The 25,571-nt window shown below is 38.5% G+C and overlaps 1 protein-coding gene across 2 annotated transcripts in view; it reads right to left on the bottom strand.

Annotated features, from left to right (window-relative positions):
• The window catches only part of CYP7B1 (cytochrome P450 family 7 subfamily B member 1), a 181,442-nt gene continuing 155,871 nt past the window's right edge, over positions 1–25,571 (bottom strand). For both annotated transcript variants that reach the window (XM_027128006.1, XM_027128007.1), the window contains exons 3-6: positions 19,028–19,615; positions 18,348–18,554; positions 8,281–8,456; positions 1–1,081 (exon numbers count right to left, since the gene is read on the bottom strand). In XM_027128006.1, the coding sequence (XP_026983807.1) occupies positions 794–1,081; positions 8,281–8,456; positions 18,348–18,554; positions 19,028–19,615 (1,259 nt within the window). In that variant the 3' untranslated portion in view covers positions 1–793. The remainder of the gene's footprint in view (positions 1,082–8,280; positions 8,457–18,347; positions 18,555–19,027; positions 19,616–25,571) is intronic.

Here is a 25,571-nt window from a genome sequence, read left to right as displayed (position 1 = left end):
TCCTGTACTGAGCTCAATATTTACTCCTACAATAAACCTAATACTAATGTCTAGGGCAATTGCTGAATATATAATAGGTTTTTGTGTGTTCCTACACTGATAAATCTTCTCAGTGTCTCACTTGAACATGAGTGGCCTTATATAACCAGAAATTCTGTTCTATTGAGCCACAGTATACAAAGTAATAAAGAACATTTATGGATGATAAAATATTGAAGTGAAGTGGAAGCATTTAATCTACTGCAAAACTCATTTAATGCAAACGTACCCTGGCAATATAGCTATTCTTGATATTATACTTGAAGGGAACATTTTCATCCAGTGTATCTCATGGAAATTTAATTTCCTTCTTCTCTGAGAACTTGGAATTTGTTAGACTGTGTCCATTTCCAGCACAAATTTCCATTAGTACATAAAGTGTATTCTTACATATTAGAGAAGAATTTGGGACTTTAGAAAAATCCCACAGTGTCAAGTCTATTGCTGTCACGGCACATTTACTATGACACTGCAAATCACAATATGTATGAAGAAACTTAAAAAAAGCTACTTTAAGTTAATCATTATGTTGATTTTGATGTCAATTTCATGCCACCATGCTGTTTCTTTCTTTCTTTCTTTTTTTTGATGGGTTTTGTGACGAAGTACAGACTGGACTGATCTCAGATCAAACAGAAATTGGCACTTTTAAAACAAACAAAGCAATTACATTTGAAGAAATTAAAAACAAATAGATGAGCTAAGGACATTTAGGTTAGCTTTGATAGATTTCTTTTCTTTCCTTTTAGCTTCTTTAAGATTTTACTTTGTACCTAAATAAAACATCAGAGTCTGGATACTGAATACCAAACAAAAAGCGGTTGTAGTTTAGTTCTAAGGGCTTATCATCAATTATTTCTGAATCAAAATAAGTTAAAAATACAACCAACAATTGCTTTATCTCAACTATTGCCAAAAATCGGCCTGGACATTTGCTGACTCCAAATCCAAATGGCATGTGGTAATACTTCAACTTTTTCCCTCTTTTAAAAAAGGCGGTTTTCTTCTTACCACTTTCTGTAAAACGATCAAATCTAAACTCCTGTAAAGAAGAAAACAGAGTGTTAAAATAAAAAATTTCCATGAAATAGTTTGAGTTCAGGTTCACACAGTTGCCCGCTCTCCCTGCCCATCTTTTTTTTTTTTTTTTTTTTTTGCAGTACGCGGGCCTCTCACTGTTGTGGCCTCTCCCGTTTCGGAGCACAGGCTCCGGACGCACAGGCTCAGCGGCCACGGCTCACGGGCCCAGCTGCTCCGCGGCATGTGGGATCTTCCCGGACCAGGGCACGAACCCATGTCCCCTGAATCGGCAGGTGGACCCTCAGCCACTGCGCCACCAGGGAAGCCCCTCCCTGCCCATCTTAAAAGTCTTCTTTTAACCCAGAAAATACCAGGAAGTAAAACTTAACTAAGTGCAAATCATGTATGAACTTTCAAAAAACCCCAGTGTTATTAGAAAATTACTTCTCCCATATCAAACAAATTCAAACTTTTCTATATGACTTTTCTTCACATTTCTCTCCTACGCTGAGTTTCCTAAGTATAGAGGCAGTATTTCTGTTTTTGTTCTCTAAGGTGGGTCTCCACATACGGGCACTTGAAATACCAATGCTGGGTAGAGGGAAGGGCTCCTGCAGAGCTACCATGGTTAGTGGACAGTGAATCCTACTGGCCCCAGAGGCTGCCTACCTAAGGATCCCTCGTGTGCCCTTCTCTATCCCTTCCCATCAGCTACTGAGGGATGAGAAGGATGAGTTTAGGATTTAGTGTTGGGATGAAATAGATATTAAATAATAAGATTCACATTAGGCACTAGAGAAGAACTAAGCCACAAAATCGGTCTGGCTTGTGTTTTGATGTTGTATCGACTTTCTCCTATGACAGCTCTATTTAGAATGAGTGTTCTTTGGGTTAACTCTCTTGGTTTCTGAGATGTTTTCACAAGTAAGTTATAGTACTTGTTCCAGAAAATTATGGGACTGGTTTATGGAGGGTGTTGGGTCCTCCATCTTAATTTACTCTCGTGTGAGTCTCTGAGAGGACACTGAAGGACCTTATTTTAGCCCATGGTGAATTAAACCATCGATTACATTAACGCACATGGCATGCATGACAATGACCAAGTCTTTCCCGTATGCAGGGCTCATTAGCGTTAGACCTGCTCAGCTCACAGCTTTGCTATGAACTATGAAGCCAAAGGCAAAGAAGCAGGTCAGACTGAAAGCATTTAGGTTACAGCGAAAACCCTACAGTTCACGTATAAATCCTGAATCTGTCACAGATGATCTGATTTTCTCACTCAATGCCAGTATTCATGTCAGCAAAATCATTTCCTTTAAAAGTATTGGTTTTATCCCCAATTACCTAGGATACTGATGTTGATAAATATTCAAGCTTAGAGAACACATTTTGTGTGGTTTCTATTCCACCCCCTAAACTTGCAAGTTGATGAAATCATAATGGCAAAATTAATCTGCATCAGAGTGCAAGTATATTTTCCCACAGATAGTTCTGGGATGTATCTGGGTAGGATCTAACCAGTGCTAACCTAAAAGTATCTGTCCATCCTTGTAGTACGGATAAGGACATTCTCTGTGGACATCCACTTTGTTACTGGAGATAGGATGGCTATACGGTACTCTCTCCCAGTAAATCTTTTTCCATTACTGGGGCCCAAGCCTGCTTGCCTGGGTTCAGTACAGGTGCTTCCTCCTTCTTACTGACCAATCTGAGGAGAGCTCTTCCCAAGAGCTCCTTCCCTAGGCCAAACCAGTTGATGTCAATTTTGCCACGAAATGGTTTTCTATTCTGAAAAGCTCTCCCTGTGGTCAGTCCTATGGTTTAAGCCAGAACATGCAAAAGGAAAACTTAGCTTGGGTTATGACTTCATAGTGTGCTGATATCATAAATAAACCAGAGACTGTCATCTTTGTGTACACGAATATGCAGCTGAGAAGTCACAGTGACCAACAAAGAATGCCGAAGTGCTCTCCCAGCCCTGCCATGTTCAGTTAGTGTATGTTCAATACCCCCAAACATCTAGTCAACCAGTAATGTCACTCCTCTAGTTTTCCATCACCTTCCATTCGATTTCCTCACAGTAAATATCATAGAAATTCCTATTTAGTTGTTTATATTATGAAACAAGAAGGGAAAAGGCCAACTTCTTCTGCTCTGTGGCTACCATTAAGCTCAAAGGACATATGGGCATAAATAGCTTTTTGAGTCAAAATTTCTTCTCAGTTTGTTTTCCGTTGCCAGGACATGGAGAACCCAAGCAGGAGCCAATTTTAGTATGGGCTTGTGGCAGCTGCTAAGAATATAGTCTGGTTTTAGAAAAAAAGAAGGGGTGTAATAGTCTCACCCCAGAAATTCTGGGGTCACAGTGACATAGAACAAAAAGTTAGAAAGCTCAAGATGCTTTGATCTTTGATCTGGAACAACTTGAATACAGGATTTGTCATGTTGCAGTGACCATAACAGCTGGGTGCTTCATGATTAAAAAGGGTCAATTAAATGCAATATTATTCAATGGAGAAGAACAGAGAAATCATAAGAGAAAAGCATGAGACACTGAAATTCCCCATCACTCCTCTACTGACTGTTGTGGTTGTTCCTCAACATCTTTCTTCTGCATGAGATCTCTCGAGGCACCAATTGTGGTAATCCCATTGCTCTGGCCTCTCACCGATTTAGGAGAGGGTGTATGAACCCGTCTCTCGGTGCTACAGGGGAGGAGTGTATGGGGCCATCTGGGAGAAGTTCCCTTCTTGTGAAGAAAGAAAAACACGACAAAATGGTCCATCACTCTTCCTCCTCTAGACCTGGTTATATGTGAATATGATGCCTGCAAGGCTGCAGCTGTGCTGTCACCAGGCTGAAGCTAGCCCTCAGGAGATGGCAAGCCAAGAAATCCCAGGAGATGGGAGGTGTCACACTGTCTTATTCATCTCCATATTTTCAAAGCCCCACCAGAGTGCTATGCACAGTGAGGTTCCATAAATGTCTGTTGAATTAGTGAATAAATACATGACAATAAAGTGTATTTTAAAAGCAATCTTCAAACTTTTGAAGAAAACAGAGATATTGAATGAATAAATAAAGATGGAGAGAATGAAGAGTAGATGAATATTCAAATAGAAAATGTTTACAAATAGAAAATGGTATAATATTTAGCACTAGAAATAAAGATTGGGTAGACGATACAATTTCCTGGATAGAGAAGAATTTTGGGTATGAGTGACTGAGGAACACTGCGTACCACTCTAATCTGTGTCCTCCAAATTTTATGTTTAGTTCAGTTCAACAGCTTCTTTTTAGCACTTCCTGTATGTGCAGCATTGAAGTTTGGTTGCTCAGTGGTTGCTCAGTTTATGTTTGTATCCTTGAAATGTACTAAATGGCACAATCTCTATTCCAGTTTGAGAGACAGACAAAAAATTATTGAGAGTATTTCCACATTTGTCATGACTAGTATATTCTAATAATAGTGCAAATAATCAAAAGAATGTTGATACAACAATTTTTATAGTGATTTAGAATTTTTTCAAGGGCTTTCAAATTTATCACTTTATAATCCTTACACCTCCGAGAAGTAGGTTGGGCAGACTTGCATGAGGTGAAATAAGGCTTTTCGTCTTCAGAACCTTGGCGGGGGGTTGGGGGGTACGTCAAAGGCTTTGTAATTACTTTGTTGTTTCCCTGTGTCCTTACTTTAGGAGGCTATATGGTTAAGGTAATGCGTTACCATCTTAAATGTTGGCTGTTTCTTCCCTATGGCCCAGCCCTTTATACCTCAGCACCTCCATAGAAAAACCAACCAATAGATCTGGTCTTCTCCATAGCTCTATTTTTGGATGCTGCATTTTGGCAGAAAAGTAATCATCACCATTTACTGATTACTTGAGAGCCAGTGGCTAGAATTCTGGCTGACAACTGACAAATTTGAAGAAGCCTTCATAAAATTTTTAAAAAGTATCCATTCCTAGTTAATTAAGAGATCATCTAGATTTTCTTGGGTAGCATTTAGACCGATAAAGAAAGAAGAAAAGAGAACTGGGAACAGGTGGTTCCTTTTGCTCTCTCTCATTGTTTTAATTTCACGTGCCAATTTTCTTTTCCACATCAGCACGTGCCACCCGACTGGCTAACATTACAATAAGCTAAGGAACCCATATTCAGGAAAAGAATACTTCTTAACACAGTTTACGTGTTGCTAGCTTACAGGCCCAATTAGGTTCCCAAACATTTTTTGTTTAGCCTACATTGCGTTTTAAACTTAATTTCTCCAAACGTTTAAAAATTCTAAGCTTCACCCAGGAATCTGAAGTTTAAAAAAAATAATAAAAATGACTTGGTCGCATCAGGTCTACATGCTTGTTAAGGACTGAGGGTTGGTTCCAAAGTAGCCATGTGGTCTCCCTTAGATGCCTCCTGGGCTGTCCTTTCACCAGAGTTCTCACCACTCCTGATAGTATTGCTATATTTACACACAAGCCACCTCATCTACTGGATCTAATTAGGCCCAGTACACATCTGAATGTGCGATATCTAGTGATTTAACGTTTCAACTGAAGTATATGTTCACTTTCAGAACATTCATCCATCTCAGCACCTCCTATTTATTTCCTTCTATGGGTCTCCTGCATGCCAGGCACTGAGAATTCAGAGAAGGTAAGGACAAGGTCTCTCCCCTCCTGGAACTTACAGTATATGGACACACAGGCAAACAAGTAATTGCAAAATACCGTGGGGTATGCCGCATAACAAAGGTACACCCAGGCCACAGAGTGAGCAGTGGCAGATTCTCTGAGGACTGAGGTGGGAATCAGGGACAAAGAAGAGGTGATTAAGGGGGATTACTGTGGAGTCACCTGGAGTCTCTCGGTGGACAAGAGAGGCATTCAACAATAGAGAGATGGGTGAAGGAAGATATAACCTGTTTCTAGAATGAAATATTCTAGGGTCTCTTGGGCTTGAACATCCTGAAACCATGCCTCATTGGGTTGGGGGGAACCAATGTTCCACGAAGGCACCTCAGGTTCCATGTCCTCTGAGAATAACTATACTTATATCTGGAGTTGGTCTTCCTCATGATTTTAGCCTAAGAGCTATTGGCTACTTTCTATATCTAAGGGCTGGTCTTCTCATTCAAGATCTGTAGGGTACAAAAGTCAGGCAGTGAGGAGTATGAACTTCGGATGAGCTCCTGGGATAGTGCTGTCCGTGACAAAGGCCAAGGATGGAATTTTCCAGAACTTTCTTCTCTTTTCTTACTGTTAGTGCATGATTGTTTTGGGATGGGCATCTGTTACACGAGCATCTATACCATCTACTTATTGCCATCCTAAGTGATTAAGAACAAAAGGAATCAATCCATAAGCCTGAGAGTGGTAAGTGCTCAGTAAATGTTTATAGAATGAATGATTACATAAAGGCCTTGCCAAATCATATAGAATTGGTTCTGAACGATACCATTTTTTTTCTGTGCCGATAACTATCAGCATTCCGAAACTCATTGCAAGGAAACAACACAATAGCAAAAATTAGCTAGTTGATTTGAACATTAGTCAGGCATAGCTGGCTAATGTTAAGTCTAGTAAATAATAGAGAATGCTCTTCAACTCAAGCTAGAGCTGCCCTAATGATGCTAAGTCAGAGTTCACAATACTGCAATTTTGTTCTTCCCACGGATTTAGTATGAGGCAAACCCATCCGACTACTCTTTATGATGTAAAGTTTGGGCATTGATATTTAGCATGCCACAGGAAAAGTATAAATCGACACACTTTCAAATGTTTAGCTTTGATAGTTAAATTCCTAGAAGTCTAACTCATGGTCTTTTCCATCGTGGCGGCAGGGTTGGGGGTAGAGAACAGGAGGATCCCTAAGACCTTACCAACGGTGGTGTTTGGTAAACATTGATTATTTTTTGATAACTTTAATGTTGATTTTACTATTGTGACATGAATAATAAACTTGGTGACTAGCAGGATAATCACATCATAAAAATACTAAGCAGAAATTAAAAATTGTAGATAGAAATGAAATTTTTTAAATTTTAAAATATTTTTCAAATATTAGCTATTTACTTGCTTTACTTATTGACCACCTAGTTCCGTATGGAATTTCTTTTTTTTTTGATATTTACAAACGTGGAGATGAAGCCTGTTGTCTGCAGAAATGTTCATTCACTCACCAATACGCTACTTCTGATCTGTTATCATTATTCACATAACGTCTCTTCTGAAATACACAGAAACCATATGTACATTCTCCCCTCACTTAAACAATTTTGCCTTTGCTGATGAAATAAATGCTAATTATCTCATTGTATTTGAAGTTTGTCCTTTTCTTATTAATTTCCAAAATTCAACAAGATTTTAATCCAGCCTGGCTGAAAAACATCTTAGAAACGGGGTTTAAAAGTGGTTCAGCTCTAAACTGCTCAAAAAGAGCACAGAAGTTCCCCTTTGAAACATGGCATTTTATACACAAAAACCACTGCAGCAACAACGTGACTTCCTGAGAAGCACAGGCAGAAGATGACTCTGCTCAATTTGCATGCAGGTGGTGAACCTCTGAAGTGGTATTAAGGGATGAGCCAAGGTGGATTAATTTCCAGTCTTTGATATTCATTAACTCCAGCTTCAGAAAAAAATACAAGGAGATGACACAATTACCCTCAGAGCTTTACCTGTGAGCAGCAGCTTCACAATCTCAAGTTCATAATGCCATCCTAATTGATCAAGAAGGGGCACATACCTTTAGTAAGAGGTGAAAAAGTAGATGAGCTTAACTCTGGCAAGGACGGTATCTGACTCTGGGACAGTCAACCCCACTCTGGAAACACTTAGCAGAAGAGTCATTATTTATTCTCTAAGCCACCTGTCAATAGCTAGCCCTCCATGGGTTTTAATAATTCTCTGCCAAGCAAAACTTAATTTAGGCCTCAAGTGAATAGTGTCCATCAAGGTATCAACGTTCCTTTCATTTGAGGGAACTGGAGTTTGGTCTCATCGCTGTATTTCTCTTTATAGATCGTGAAACCTTTGAAAGAGAGATCCTTAAGGAAACCTTTCAGTAAATAGGAAAATGTTCCCATTGGAAGGAAAAACAGGAGTCATTAAGCTCTCTCAAATTCTTTCTGGAACAAGATGGTAAGAGAAAGAGCGATCACGAGGGAGAGGAATGTGCGTGCAGTATCTAAGAGGGAGCAATACCGGCGTGATGTTTATTTACCTCTGGAGCTTCAAAGATTTCAGGGTCATAATGTAAGACGGGAGGAAAGATGCCTACAAAGTCTCCCTTTCGCAGACAGCAGTCCTGGCTCTCTAAGTGTAGTGTCAAGTCCTCTTGAACGACGCGAAAGATGCCAGAAAAGGAGCATAGTCGCAAGACCTCAAGAATGGTGCTTTCTGAAAGAAACAAGCAAGCAACATTTTATTAAAATGTGACTGCTCTTGAAAAGTGCTCTCAATTTGCCATTAAAGCGTATAAACAATAGCTGTGATTGACAGGGAAATCCTTTCCCAATCAGATCCATTGAGCACCAGGAAGGAGCCAATGGGGGCTCTGAATGGGAGTGAGGAGGGGAGGGATGAGACAGCTGTGGCCCAGCCCCCAAAGCTCGGGGCATTTCACAGGCAGGAGACAACAGCGCTGTACTGGGGCAGAAAGTCATTAATTAGGAACTTCGTAGGCAAGAATGATCTGCAAGCGAGGAAGTCTGTGTTGGGGCATACACACTGGAAATTAAAACCGTATCCCAGTTAAAGTACACCACTGGTGGGTTATTTCACCAACCTTCGGAACAGTGATGCCTTCAAAGCCAGGCTTTGGCATTTACTAACCACTTAGGCAGTTAATAGTAAAGTAATTGTAGTAGTGCTTTCTGAGATAGCTTAACACTTAATTTCTTTTATGCTGGTTGTAAATAAAATGTGAGTCAGCATTTGCTGGAAAAATTTCAAAGGAAAAATAATAGGAATCCGAAGAAAACCATATTTCCCCCAGCATCCAGGGAAAATAACAGCCACCATCATAACCTGGAAGATTCCAGAAGCTGAACGTCCTTGCTTTCCCAGTGGCCTTCACCTTTTGCTCCTAGCACGACAGATTTTATGGCTAATTTCCGGCAATTTATCCTGGCAGTTTGAGGAGGAATTCCTTTGGGAATAATATGCATAATTTGCATAAATCATTCTGATAGCATGCATATCAGCATGCAGCTCCTGTCTAGGTCTGCATCTTTGCCTTCATAATCAAAACTGACTATGTTTTCACCAGCGTGAATGGGTCTTAGAAGAAAAAGCTTGATTCTCTCTAATCAGCAATGCGAAAAAAGAGCTCCAAATTGAGCGTTCTTTCCCCCTTCACATGGTAACAAATGGTTGTATTTATGGCTTGCAATTTAGAATCTCTGCCTCTCTCTCTCTCTCTCTCTCTCTCTCTCTCACACACACACACACACACACACACACAGAGGCCAGTTTCTTAGTGTTCAGCAAAGGTCTGAAATGTAGAATAACCAATTATTAGATTACAGAGGCGGGCAGGTCAGTGAGGGCTTGCATCAGGCAAAAAATAAAAATAAATTCTATTTCCCCCAAATTGAAATCTATGCACATCTTGCATAGGGCTATCAAGTAGCTTTGGGGACCTTCTCCCAGGAGGTTTCTCCCTAAGCATTCATTTGTCTAAAGAAATGAGGCTGCGGTCAGCTCTGTGTGGCCAGTGTGGTGATTCGATATGACGTACAGTGAGGCTGTGCATATTCTTCTGGACTGCCTTCGTTATTATAATCAGGAAGAGTCAAATCGGTTTGTTGGTGACAGGGCCAGAAAAGAACTTTGGTTTTGGAACATGGACTCCACTGCAGATAGCCACAAGGCACCTGACACGACGGATTTCAGCTGGCAGGACACAAGCGACCAACATTTCTATGGTGAAAAGCAAGGGTCAGCTTCCCGTGTACTGCTGCTGGCTCATGTTGAATCAACAGCAGCATAACATCATTTTAGCTTGTGGTGTGAAATGGTAGCTGACATATGCAGCAGTGCTGTGCACCCACCAGGTCCAGGAGTGGTGTGGGAAGAAGAAATACAAAAGCAAAATAATTGTGGGGTGGCCACTGTGACAGGGCAGGCATCCGAATAACACGGTCACATCCCATTGGCTGACGTGCTCGCGGGAAGTGTGGCAGCTTGCGCCCACTGCGGTATCACAAATGACAATTGGGCAAGCGTATCTTATGCAGAAGTTAATCACAATAATGGAGCACAAAGTGTGGCTTAGCGGTCAGGTCATAAATGACAAATCTGTTTTACCTTCCAGGACCGGTTATGTGCGCGAGACGAGGTTGGCTCTGGATCGCAGCGATCATGTTGAGAATCATCGGAGGACAAAAGGAATGAGTGGCATTATTATCCACAAAGGAGAGGGGAGCTTCCGTGGCTCTGCGTTACAACGTACAGACACAAAAGCCACAGCCTTGCCGCCAGCTCCAGGAAGAATGCAGGCAGGGCTATATATACGTTGAGAAGAATGACAACTGCACAATAAAAAAAAAATTGCAGCCTCTACTTGTAGTTGTCATAGTTGAGCAGACACCAGCCAGTGCCACTGACAGACCAGCTGGGCCCTGGGAGGCCTTCCATGCTGCACAGTAAATTACCCTGCATGGCGGAGCAACATCTGTTTCTGTGCTAGTGCCGAACAAACAAGGCAATTGAAAACATACCAAGGGATAACCAAGCAACAGATGAACATGACCCGCATTTTTTCCCCCCTTCTCACACTCGAGGTGCTAAACTTCCTTGTGCAAGCACTCCACGGAAGAGAGGCCAGGTTGGTTTGATAAGGTGTTGTCAGAGAGATTTTACATATTTCCAAAATGGAAAGAAAAACCTGATAGTATTGTTATTCTTAGAATCTTCTTTCCCCCTTCTATCTTCATTTCTTTTATACCAAAGCTAGCACTCAGTTCTCAATTCGCTCTAGAATTAAAAAAAAAAAAAAAAAACTTTCCATACACTTATAAATATTCAGTCTTTAAACCTAATTTGCTATACTTAGTTCACATGCCTTCAAGCATTTGTCTTCCAATTTCCACTGAATAAATGCGTACTAATGAGAACTAGAGCAAGCTGCTGAGGCAAAGCTGGGTGACTTGGGTCTGGCCTGCCACCAGCTTGTGATAGGCGGGCAAATTGAGTTAAAATGAAAAGTCTTGTCAGCTGAAATTCAACATGGTAGCCAAACAGCAAGCTGTCAATCATTCCAGCCAAAACAAGGGACTGCAGGTAATAAAAGGTCATTGTGATCATTAGTGCACTTGGCTTTCATATGCAAGTTAATTTTAATTAAACATGATCTCTATCTGTAAATGTTTTATAAAACTTGTGCATAATGGGTTGTTAATTTATACTTACATTTAGCAGGTAATAGGACCCTCTACTTACTAAACGCATTGTAGAAAAATGGCTATCAAGAATGCAAATATTTGGGGGGTAATTTACACCAGGCACTGCAAGGTGCCAACAATTGCAATTGTGATTAAGATAAGGCTGCCTGTGTTTTATTAAGAAGTGAACTTTACTGACTAGTATCACCAGGGAACTGGATTACAGAATTCCCACAGTGAACTTACAATTCAAAGCCTGCCCTGTCTTCTTCACTTGGCCAGGGAGATTTGTTTCTCTTTGCAGGATATAAAAATATTCTGATTAAGTATCCCTTCTAAGCAAAAAGCTGGGGAGTATGTTGAGCTAAGATGCTTTATAATGTGACGGGGAAGGAATATGGCAAAGGAGAGGAAATGCTGGTAGAAAAAGGAATATATACACTCTCTCTTCTGCCCTCATAGCTCAATGCTGGCTGTACTAATTGACAGATGATTCTCATTTGCAGATTTAAAGAGCTGAAGCCGTTCATGACAATCAATAATGCATGTTACAACGCAACCACAAATAAGCACATCCAAATTTCTGCCTCACACTTAGGCCACGTCTGGATATGTGGAATGAATGTACTGTGACATGGCCAGACTGTTAATTTGGGTCATCTTAATGATTGGTGCAGACTGTCACACCATCTGATTAGCCATGGTGATCAGTGGATAGCGGCAGTGGCTGCAGTGAAATGAGCAGCCAGACCCTGCTGCAGTCGACGGGGGCTGAACACGCCGATGGTCTGAAAAAGGAAGGCGGACAGGAAAGGGAAAGGGGGCTCTGGAGGCAGTGTGCGCTAGAAGGGTGAGGGTGAGGAAACAGAGTGAGCCTCCAGATGTGTAGGCGAGTTTTTACAAAACCACTTTCGAGACAGGTGAGACGGTAAATAAGGCACTGTGGTCATCAGCCAATTTGAAGCCAAATAACTACTCTTTGGCTCGACAACTGTGTATTTTAAGTAAAGTTAAAAGCAAATCTGAATTGGTACGAATGCCTACTTTCACTCTGCGCTGCAGGCACGGCTTTTGGTTTACTGCTAAAATACACAAACGTAAATTCAACATTCACAGAGTCAATAAATGCACTATTAAGGAATTTCTCTGCTCAGGGCACTGGGCCACTGCTGTTGGTGGAAAAAGAGAACAGAGAATATGGATTTGGCCTTCACGCACACTACAATCTAGGTATTAAGTCGGAAGGTACATATATACAGGAATGCTCTCCAGGATCCTAGTGAAGATACTGTTCCATTTTTGATTGGATAACTCCAATGATGGCATTCAGAAAGTCCATTTTAGTAGCAAGTTATTTTTCGTACTGAGCTGAATTTTCCTCCCTTAAATTTCCACCCTTTAGAAGACACAAAGGCAAAAAAATTGAATCTCTCTTCCACATAACAGCCCTTTAAAAATATTTAAAGACAACTATCATGTCATTTTTTAATTGTCCATCAGAGATGATATGGCCTTTAGTCTTCAATTCAATTAGTCAATATGCCTCTTAAAATGTGGCAGAGCTGGGTGTGCTATTTCAGTTGGAAAAGTAGAGAGGAACTACTTTCTCTGCCCTAGATACCACACTTCTATTAATATTTCGTTGGAAGCAGATGAGCAACAGATTTTTGAAGTAATATCTCTCCATGGACTTGTGTTAAGCTTTCTGATATCCTATAGGTGATCAGCTCTGACTGCTCATTGCAATCACCGAGGTGGTTTAAAAAAAAATAAATGTTCCATAACCGGCCAATAGCATCAGAACCACTGCATTAACTAAAACCTTTAAATTAGGGGTTTTGAACCTTGGTTACACATTAGAGTCACTTTGGAAGCTTGTAACGCCATCAGCCTGTACCCCAGACCAATGAAATCAGAACCTCTGGGGGTGGTTTGAGTACTTTTTAAAGCTCCTGAGATGATTCCAATGAGCAACGGAGGTTGAGAACCACCCTCTTCTGCTGGGCCACACATTTCCTCATTCTGTTCTTACGCAGTTGATTTTTAGACCTAAGTACAATAATTTGAATTCTTATTAAATTTCCCTTTCAATCCTTTCAACTCCTGTTGCTGCCATTCATTATATTATCTAGCCCTCTTTGTTTAGTGCTGAGCTGAAAATTTGACAAACATCCAAATTAGTATTTTTCACTTTTTAACCAATGTCTCCTTATGTTACGTATAAAAATCTCACTACCTGATTTCTGGTGTACGCTTTGTGGGAGATACCTCTCTCTCCTCCCCCAGTTAGAAATTTCTAACATGAAGTAGAATTTTACCTCCTGTATATCCCCACTGGAAGAGAGGATTTTGTTAAACTTTACTACTGCTGTCTAAATTATAGACACTTTTAATTTTTCAAATACACAATTATTTTATAATATTGAATGAGCTTTTTCAAAATAACACCCACAGTTATGACAAATACATCACACTAAGACGTTAATAGTAAGGCAAACTGTGTGTGTGTGTGTGTGTGTGTGTGTGTGTGTGTGTGAGGGGGGATATACTGGAACTCTCTTTGTAACTTTTCTGTAAAACTATTCTAAATAGAAAGTTTATTTAAAAAAACCCTCAAAATTCTGATGTGAACCTCTAGCCCCAACCTCACCCTCAAACCCAACTGCGTTTGAGAATTCGTGATCTATATCCTTGTAAAATATAATGGGCAAGGTCTCTGGTACATTTCTAGGGCATTTTCCCCTGAGTTGACAACATTTATACGTTAGCGCTGAAGTTAGGTAGAGCCAGCATCAATTTCCGGCTCTGCCACTATCTAGTTGTATGATTTGGGTTGGTTAACTAATCTTTCTGCACCTTGTTACGTAACAATTAAATGAAGATAATAATACTTGAGGATTAGATAAGCTATACTTGTACTTACATATATATATATATATATATATAAGCCAGTACTTGATCATTAAATAAGCTAATAAAAGCCTGATACATAGTAAAATAATAATTATGAATATTATCATAATGTCTCATCCTGAAATTAAGAATACAGTTAACACTATACCATCTAGCCCACATTTTCTGATCTAATCATGTGCATATCACAGCTAGCATTGATGAATCAAGATACAAAGAACTCCTCTCCCCTCTCTGTTTGGACAATGAAAAAAGACTCAAAAAATTCTGGTATCAGATAGGTTTGAGGGGAAAAGCGTGAGTGTGGCCAGAAAACCCAAGTTAAAATCCTGCTTCTCTCCTTTACCTCCATGACCTTATTAGCCAAGTTATTTAGCACCCTGAGAATTTTCTCATCTGTAAAAATGACAAAATAATAGTTCCCCAGGTCCCCCAGTATCTTAAAGAAGATCATATGAAACAATAAAAGTCCATAAAATTGCTTTGAAATATTGAAGTCATGAATATATTTAACATGAACTATATCTAATGATAATGCCAGCTTGGTTCGTAAATAATTGAAAATAAAGAAAACAACATAAACGTCATAGGGATGCCACTGAGGTTAAACATCATCTTGGTGATAACAATAGACAACAGTTACTGAACCCATACTTTTTAAGTTATTTAAATACATTTTTCAGGTAAATCTTGAAGTAAGAAGTAGTACTCAATGAGATTATTTGCTACCCATTTATCAAAACTTCAATTTTGAGAACTTTCTCTTCTCACATTATCTTTTTCTCTTATATTCTCTCTGAATCAACTTTTCTACTTTTCTTTTTCCTGTATTGGAAACCTGTAGTTCTAAGTCCTACCTCTACCCCAGGTTCTTCTTTCCGGGAAAACAAAAACATTCTTACTTTTCTTTTAGTTTCTCAAACTTTCATTCTATCAGCAACTTTTCCTATGGAAATTTAGGCCCCAAGTAACAGTTCTCTGAACCCCACCGTATATACTGTCTTATTCTAAATTTATATTTAATTGTAGAGACCTTTACTAAACACTGATATTCCATTTTAGTGAGGACATGGTACGCAGAATCTTTATAACAAGTTCCATATCTAAAACAATATAGTTGTGTTTTTCTTTATCTAAAAGAAACGGGTAGAATGGTTGTAAAGAAAGATGGAAAAAAGCATAAAATCCATCACAGCCTCTTGCAACGGACGACTGCTTTGCATTGCGTTAACAGGCTTGATATTTAAAAGCCCACTTGATGCTACACGTTTTAAGTTTTGCTGATGTTGTGTGTATACTGATGTCAGAGTAAATCTGACACACGCGAGGCCTATAGGATTGGGCCACGAGTGTCAATAATATGTGCACGATGATCACATCACGCTAAGCCTATGCCCCCTCGGGCTCTGTCTTCAAGGATCACTCTAAACGAGAGAAATCATTTTTGTTTAGGAATAACATACTGGTTTCTACAGCATTCTAACTTTCCTTTCCAACTTCGCTTTATTATCGATGCGCGATGACATGCAAAATCTCTGTAAAAAAAAAACTCCTTTCCCTTTGTTTGCTCTACCAATATCAAAATTCTCCTTCCTGGTTTAAAAAAAAATGCAGCAGTCCTTTCATCCTTGTGAACTTTCTTCTTATAATAATAAAAATTCAAGATATCTTTCTTTAAAGAAATTGTACTTAGAATACATAGAACTCTTTCTTTAAGGAGATGAGATGCACATACACTCACCCCATGCAGTGCACTGTACACATTTAATTCTGTAAATCTTGCCTTTCCTCATATAGTTCATACCCTTTTGATAGAGAGAAATACGATAGAGCTATGACTAGATGCAGAGGTTATCTGTTATGAGTCTGATTCGTATAAAAATTTGCTTCAATCTGCATTGAAGATGCAATCTGATAGACATTGCTTCAAACTGTCTATCTGGAGAAAGAAAAAAAGTGGACCCTATTATCTAGAAGATTCAATTCTCGTAATGAACAACACTGGCCTCTGCTGGTACCCGAGGTTGTGATGAACGGGGTCTACCTTCTAGATTGCTGAAGGTGCTTCCTGTACTCAGGTGGATCTCCAGGCACTTGGGATTGGTGATGGTCATTTGTTGATGATAAGTGAGCTGTAAATGTCTGAGGGCTCCTGGATGAAAATCTCTACTCTAGTGATGGACTTAAATGGACCCGGATTACGGCTCTGGAACCTGCCATTTCTTCAGCTTGAATAAATTTAAACGTGTCTGCTTTAATACCACAATTTTAAAATGGTCTTTTCTTTCAATAGTGAGAAGTTAAGAGTAAAAAGAGAGTTGATGAATTTCAACTAAATTTTAAGAGTTTATAACTGTGTTCCGAATACAAACACATATTCCTTAAAGTTTATTTGCTTTACGTCCCTGTAGTATCTGACTCATAAAATGCAATTGAAATTACTTGAATAAATGGGAGATGAAACCTTGATATTCATAGGAACCATAAATCTTCTACCCAGAAAATACTGCGTGTCTACGTGAAAGCAACTACCCAGAACTTTATGCAAAGTTTGTGCATTTGGTCCCCAGTCATTCTGAAAAGCAAAATAAAATAATATTTGTATTTTAATAATGCTGGGATTATTTTCCTTCTCCAAGCAAATATAAAATTACTTTGATAATGCACTTTGTTCTACAGCGGAAACTAACACAACACTGTAAAGCAATTATACTCCAATAAAAAAAATAAATAAAATTACTTTGATAACGTATGCTAAAAACGGCATGACTGAACAAGCTAGCCAACTGTCACTACAAGGCAAGCTTCCTGCTACTGCCTTTGATGGGTCTTATCCTAACCAGTGGGAACAACCTCCGGAATACTTGGGGCCATTCTTCTTAATGTCAGCTGGTGGTCAACACTGATCAAGACCTGTAGGGCCTTTGCTCCCAGAAGTTCCCATCAAAGAACCTGGAACATATTTAAAAGGGAGAAAATTGAGGCCAACATGGGCTAAGATACTTGCCTACATTGTCAAACGAGGGGAGCAACAGAGATATATAAAGACTTGCTCCTGCATTTGTCCGAAGGGCCCTGGAATAGTGTATAGTAAAAGAAACCACAGGATGAAACGTCAACACAGACAAAGCAGAGAATAACTCGTTGGACTGGAATTTAACTTTGGGAATTAAAATTCATTCACATAATGAGAGTCGTCTTATCAAAACCGGAAAAGGCGAATCCACTGTTATCAAAAGCTCACTGTTACAGGCACACAGGCCTACACAGAAAAAGAAAAGCAACTTAGTCACTTCTGACCTCAAACGTATTTGAAATAGTGACCATGCATATCTCATGAACCAGTGACTATTTTATAAAATATTGACATTTCACATGAAGTAATTTGTAGCTGTGGCTTTTTCTTTTCCCTCCCTCACTCCCTCCCTTTCTTCCCTCCTTTTTTTTTTTTCTTCCCCAAGTGTGTTTAAATCATGAACTTCCAGTGGAAATCACTCTTACTACATTTTTGCGAATCATACGCTGCAAACTGTATAATACATCTTAATCTCTGCCTGAAAATATGGACACCATTTGAGGGAAGAATAAGTGTGTTTTGCACACAAGTTGTCTGTCTGAAATACTTTCTTTTTTAATCCCGAATACCTTTCTTGTTAAGATAGCCCAGCATCGTTTGGAAAGCATTAACACACCAACAGATGCTCAGAGTCTAGTGACTTAACAGGCATAAACCTTTTTTTTTTTCAAATAATTGCAAAGCTTTGGTTTAGCCTTTTGCATACCTTACATAGTTAATTACCTAGGCCTTAATGTTTACATGCAATGAGAGTATCTACAGCTATAAACTACATAATTTATAATTGATGTAAATGGGTGTTATTATGTCAATTAGGCAGCTGTGTCCTCCACCTCTTGGTAAACAGCTTTGAGTGATAAACTGACTTTGCAGAGAGATACCTTCTTTTCTTCATAACAGATAAAAATAAATTACCAAGGTAGACCAGGCTGTCCAATTGTTCTCTGGTGAGGTGGATGGAAAATCCAGGCCCTTTCTTTTGACCTGTTGACTGCAGCAAATGGTCAATTTCGTCACGCAGCACTGCCATAGCTTCTGGGTGCCGTAGAAGGTAATACATCGTCCAGAACATAGTTGGAACAGTGTTTGACACAGAGGCCCAGAGCAAGCCTAAATGATGTGCTGGGAGAAAATAAGTGAAAAGGAAGATTAATAGCGTTTATTACACTGATTAGATTTGCAGTGTGCTAATTAAAAGATGTTAGGACACAGACCCAGCCAAGGATCAGTGCATGCTAATGAGGACCAATAGGCTTCTGAAGTCTAATTTTCTGCTTAATGAGAATAGTTTAAAATGTAATGTGTGTGTGGTGGGGGAGGGGAGGGGGGATGAGATAAGAGGAGTAAATGCAGCTTAGTTATACTCTTTCTCATTATCCCTGTTAAGTATCTTGCATTAGCATCTCAGCAAAAAAAAAAAAAAAAAAAAAAAAAAAATCAATTATCACAAAGGGTTGTTTCAGAGTAAAACATTTTATCATTAGCCAATTAGAAAGAGCATAAAAATTCTCAAGGTCACCATTTTGTCTTTTTATTTCAAAGGTCTACTGTAAATTATTTTATTTTAGACAAGTCATCATTCAGAAGTTTCTTACCTCCTATTTCAGTGTCCTTGGGCATATAGTATTTCTCCAGGATATCTTGCCTCATTTGAACAACTTCTGACCATCCTTGTAACTTGGCTAAGTTTTCTGTTGTCAATTGTTTTATAAGTTTCGTTCGAATAGACTTGATGTTTCCTAGAAGCTCAATGGGTATGCCTGATGCTAAATGTGTGAATTTGCCATCAAATTTAAAAAAATCATCTCTTAACTCAGTCATGAATGTTTTCCTATCGCCAGAGAGAACATTTCCATGTATGGCTGTAAATGTCACCTCAAATATCACTGAGCTGCAGAATGTCAACAAATATTCCGTGTCCCAACTTGTGGTTTTTAAGAGCTGTGGTTCAAAAACTTGTTTTAGAGTCTGCATTGTGTTTTCCATCAGTGTGTCCAAATGCTTCCCTCTTAAAAGTTGATAGCTAGTATGAATCTTGTCGTTCAGGTCATGATATGTCATCATCTTTTTGACAGAAAATACTCTCATTAAGAATTTACTAGTAAACATTTGAAAGCTTAATTTTTGATTTTTTACCACTGACTGGTACTGGAAAGGGTCCAGGATAAACGTTATGTAATTTCCTAAAAGAAATAAATGAGAATATGAATTCATGTGGTAGTAAAACAAAACAAGATATCTGAAATTTGAGAATATCTTAATCAAAATTAGAAAGACCTTAATAACTCACATCTCAAAAGATGTAAAGTACAATAAAAATCTGTTTGATTCAAAATTCCACTACATATTTCCTTTTAAAATGGAAGATTGTGGGAAAACGCTAGAAGCTTGAAGTTAAATGTTCTGAAATTCTTAATGACTTTCAAAAAGATAGTTTATTCTTCAAATTTTTATTTTAACAAACTACCAAGATATTTAAATTATCTTTTAAATAGTCTCAAAATTCATTACTTAAACACCTCTTATATTTTTCCCCAATAATACAATCAGAAAACAAACAAGCAACTCAAATTGGTAAGATGCTACTCCTTTACTGATCACTTACACTGCATAAAGAGCTTTTTCATGCTTGGTGTTATCTTAGCTTTGATTGGATACAATAATTTTAACTCAAATAAATGAAGATGTGGTACGAAGCAGGTACTCACAAATGAACATCTAATTCAACACTAACAACAAATCACAAACACCAAGGTTTTCATTTTATCGATGAGAAAATAGTAGCTCAGGGAGATTTAGTAACACGTCCAAACTCTCATATTGATTTGTGACCGAAAGAGGATTTCAAAACTAGAACCCATCCAATCACGCTTTCATCCATTCATTCATGCATGCATTCAACATTTATTGACATCCAGATACTTGGTTGGATCTCTTTCCTTTTGAGATAAAGATGTAAATGAACCATTGTATTGTTATGGACAGTAATAGAGCAGAGGTGGGAACACAATGTAAGGGCAACAGGAAGTGAGATATGCTTCGGTCTGCCTGGAGTTATCAACAAGGGTTCTTTGAGGAGGTGACATTTGGCATTTTCATATATCAGTCCAGACTTAGGGTACTGGTTAAAAATACAGATTCCTTCCTGATTCTGATTCAGAAGGATTGAAGGTGGGACCTACAAGTCCCTCAAGTGATTTTATAAGAAGGCACATTGAGGAACAGAGTCATACTGTGGTCTGTCTCTCCAAACTGGCACGGATCTTGGAGATTCCTAGTTGCAGCCTCTCCAGCATTTATCAGCTAAAGAAAGTCAGGAGAAGTTAAGAGCCAAGATCATGCCACCATTTTTAGTGGCAGAGCCTAGACAAGAAGACAGTCCCCATGCACTGTTCTTTTCCTTAGCCGGTGCTGACTCCTTCTCACTGGAGGGCTGCTTTAAGACTCCTGCTAATTAGAGATAATATGTAGGCAGTATTCAATGCTCGCATTAATAAGTCTTCCCTTTCCAAGAACACACATGAAATTTCGACGATCCTACAACTTTAACACTTATTTGTCTTCTAGAAAACAGTAAATAATTAGACATGAGAGTTTGTCGAATCATCTATACTTAGCTCTTCACCTCATCATTCCTGTGTGTGTGTGTGTGTGTGTGTGTGTGCGCGTGAAGCTTTCTTAGATGAACAACTTCTCGCTTGTTATTTACAGTAACTCAAACAGCATCACAGAAATTAAATTCAATTTGGTACCAGATTTAGGATAAAGTTTTGAATAATTTTCAACCTAATCCTAGAAACAGGATAAATGTTTTTTTGTTTTACAATTGTAAAACAGAGTTTAAGTTTTTAGTGTACATGAATAGATGTGCTATAATTCTTTTTCTAAAAATAAATCGTATGACTTGAATTGTATCCACTCTCTTTCCCCTTTTATTTAATAAGGTGGGCCAATCTAGGAGTGAGGGTAAAGCTAGAAGAGACTACTCATTCTGGTCAGACCCTAAAGCTGTATCTACGAAGTAAACTGGATTTTCTGCCCCCCACCCCCTCCCCGGAGAAGAAAGAAAAAGGAATCAATTGGATTTGGGCATATTTTATGACACCTGCTTTACCATGGCAGCTTAATTAAATAAAACTGCCAGCATCTGCCTGACAAATAATTGAAAAAAGAGTGAATTCTCTTACTTTGCAAAAGATATAATTTTAGGCAAGGCTGTGTATTTTCACAGGTGGTGATTCATACTTTTCTCCTTTCACTAAACAAAAGGATTTTGCTTATAAATGTCTTTACAGAGTTATTTTAAATTAGTCAGTAAAATTCAGAGAATATATAAAAGGCTCAGTCTGTAAAACATAATTTCTAGAGAATATTTTGAATTTTTTTCTGACCAATTTTCTATATTCATCAAAATCTAAGTGGAAAGGCAAAACTATCCAGCCATGGCAACAGAAGCCACTGGCTATTGGCCTACTGAAGTAGAGGCTTCATGGACTTTACAGTCTTTATCTAGAATTCATCAAAACTACACATATATTCCCTCTCTCTCTCTTTCTCTATCTCACCTTGGGGGTAAGGATATGGGAAGAAACTATGAGGTTAATTTCAAATAAAAACAGTAAAAGCTAAATGTAGAAAACTGTGTCTGGTTAGCAACCAATTTTAATATTTTTTTAATAAACAGTTTGTTGCATACAGGCTCTTTTAAAAAATCATTACTGATGAGTTTAAAGCAATTTGTAGATAAAATTCTCACTCTTTTCAAGACTCTTTACACTCCGGGATCTGTATTTTCTTTTTCTCATTCTTATTTTGATTTTCTTTAACATCAAGGCATTACGCTTTACTGACTCATCTGAATAAGATGTGGATTGCTGAGTAAGACCTTTTGATTTTCTGGATTTTACTTTTTGAGTGGGTTTGGAAGTACTAATAACACTGGAGATGCTAGCTGGCTTTCCAACTTTTAATCTTCAGTATAAACAATTTAAGCTAAGTTTTCCAAAATTAATATTAATTTAAACCATCTGTCCACCATCTGCTAACGTGAGATGCAAAACCAGAGTTTCTTTGTAATCTTTAATAAGACAGTTAGGAAAACACATATACATTCATAAAATGAATTTAAATTTCTTAACAAAGGAAATTTGAAAAGTTATTCTAAAGGCCATGGATTCTTGAGCAAAAATAACTTTTGTTCCAGTGTGGTTTTATGTAAATGAATGCCACGTGTCAACAGGCAAGTTGCCTAGTTCACAAAGATCACAAGATAGAAACAATGTCCTTTGCTGTGTTTTCAGAAGGGAGAAGAAAGCTATCAGCAGCTGATGTGATACATTGATTTAAAGAATTTCAGAGTTTGCATTCGTCTAAAATATAAATGTGAAAACGAGGTTCACTTTTGCAAAAAAGTATACGTATATATAAAACCATCCTTTTGAGCAGTAAATTTGAAATGGGGTCAAAATTTTTAATGTATTCTTTACCAATAATTTCATTGTCTTCCTTTTTTAGGAGCTGGCTGGGCCTTAAGATATTAACCCCAGCATTCCTGAATAACCTGCATACGATGGTTTACTAACTCAACAGCCTTTTCACTTCCTTCAAAATTACTTCTTTTAGGAAGGTGAAGCTACGTGATGCCAAGTATGTCACTAAATGTTAAAAAAAAAACAACACATCAGTCACTTTGATGTCTTATACACAAGAAGTTTGACATCTGGGTCATTATAACCTGAATTTTGATGCTTTCATTTCAGATATTTGGTGCAGAAACACATCCAAGAGAATTCAGAACACCTATTTGACTATTTGAAATAGAAATGCCCAGTCAAGAAATATGAGATAAATTGGAATTTTAAAGAAATTTTCCATAACTATAACCTTTTGATCTCCATGTTTAGCTGGCTCTTCAATAGACGTTTTTTAAATGTCAAGCTGAAAATATTCATTGGAAGAGTGGACTGTGAACCAACTTTTTATTTTATGAGGATGACCACGTTATCCTCCCCCTCTTATCAGCGAGATTTCGCTAGCTGTTGACAGTGATGTACAGTGGTGCTTCGCTGGGGTGACATCTAGGGAAAACGATTCCGCTGCACCACCACACAAAACCAATTAGAGAACTATTTTCTGCGACAGGTCACGAATTTACGTGGTTTCTCATGAAAAGATGTACCTTTTAATTTCTTTATTAAGATGACATCCACGTCCCTTGAGACTTTTGGGGATGACAATCATTTGCTCATCACGCAAGAAACATACACGCACTGAACTCACATCATGGGACAACGGTGGGAGACGCTGTTCCTCATTCACATTTTCCAAATGAGCTATTTTGCAAACTGATCATTAGAACCACATACATAATAAGGATTTTTTACAGGAATTTATTCAAACTCTAGGAAGAAGCTAAAGGGAAGTAGCAGTTCGTATTCAACTATGGCTGTCTACTGTTGAGTTTAAAAAGATAGCCATGGCCAAATTATTTAGACATGAGAAATTCAGCAAGCTTCTCAGTATCTAAGATGAAGATAACAAGTGAAACTGGTTTTCTGTTTGTTTTCTTTTTTCTTCTTTAACATCTTTATTGGACTATAATTGCTTTACAATGGTGTGTTACTTTCTGCTTTATAACAAAGTGAATCAGCTATAGATATACATATATCCCCATATCTCCTCCCTCTTGCGTCTCCCTCCCACCCTCCTTATCCCACCCCTCTAGGTGGTCACAAAGCACCGAGCTGATCTCCCTGTGCTATGCAGCTGCTTCCCACTAGCTATCTATTTTACGTTTGGTAGTATCTATAAGTCCATGCCACTCTCTCACTTCATCCCAGCTTACACTTCCCCCTCCCCGTGTCCTCAAGTCCATTCTCTACGTCTGTGTCTTTACTCTTGTCCTGCCCCTAGGTTTTTCAGAACCTTTTTATTTTTAGATTCCATACATATGTGTTAGCATACGGTATTTGTTTTTCTCTTTCTGACTTACTTCACTCTGTATGACAGACTCTAGGTCCACCCACCTCACTGCAAATAACTCAATTTCGTTTCTTTTTATGGCTGAGTAATATTCCATTGTATATATGTGCCACATCTTCTTTATCCATTCATCTGTCAATGGACACTTAGGCTGCTTCCATGTCCTGGCTATTGTAAATAGAGCTGCAATGAACATTGTGGTACATGTCTCTTTTTGAATTATGGTTTTCTCAGGGTATATGCCCAGTAGTGGGATTGCTGGGTCATCCCATTCTTCTTTAGATTCTTTTCCCACATAGGTTATTACAGAATAATTAGTAGAGTTCCCTGTACTATACAGTAGGTCCTTGTTGATTATCTATTTTATATATAGTAGTGTATATATATTAATCCCAAACTCCTAATTTATTTCCCCCCAAGAGTGACTTTTTTAAGTGAAGAATACAGTTTTGTATTATGAAGCCAAAAGCTCACTTAGAATAGAAGCCCCAGCTATGGCCTTTATTTGTATTATAGTAAGTATTTCATCAGCTCTAAGGTACTGGGAATTTCCTTATCGAATATTTATTGTGAATCAATCAGTGCTGAGCTCTGAACTAAATGTTGGCAGTAAAGAAGTTAGAAAACAATGAAGGGAAATAGACAAGTGAATTAGCAATACACTCACAATTTATTAAATGCCATGACAGAAGTTATACTAGGAGTAATTGGAGCCTGGAAAAGAGGCATCAAACACACCATGGGGAGGGAAATGGTCAGTGAAGGACTTTGGGAGGAAGTGATACGTGACGATGGCCTCAAAAGATGCATCCACGTCAGGCATCTTTCAAGGACGACTGAGAAACAGAAGAACAGCGTTCTGGCAGAAAGAACCACAACAGAAAAAAGCAGCACAAAAGGACATGGTATATGAGGAGGAAATTCCAACAATTTGGTGTGTTAATGGTGCATTATAGTAGCAAGAGACGGGGCTGGAGAGGTAGGTGGAGCCTTGACCCTGAAGAGCCTCATGAGGGTCACCAGATACACTACAATGTCTCTGTTTCTAAGACACATGGTTTTTTTTCCATTTCAATTCTTCTGAAATCAGAGTGCACATAATTACTGTTGGAAGAGACTTGCCAGTTGCCAGCCAAGGGGGTAAGATGCAATGAAACA

Source organism: Aethalodelphis obliquidens, unplaced genomic scaffold (assembly GCF_003676395.1).
Source record: "Aethalodelphis obliquidens isolate GAN/ISIS:26980383/991018 unplaced genomic scaffold, ASM367639v1 scaffold33, whole genome shotgun sequence".
Lineage (NCBI taxonomy): Eukaryota > Metazoa > Chordata > Mammalia > Artiodactyla > Delphinidae > Aethalodelphis > Aethalodelphis obliquidens.
The sequence above is the reverse complement of the archived record's forward strand: the minus strand, read 5'-3'. Positions and strand labels throughout refer to the sequence as shown.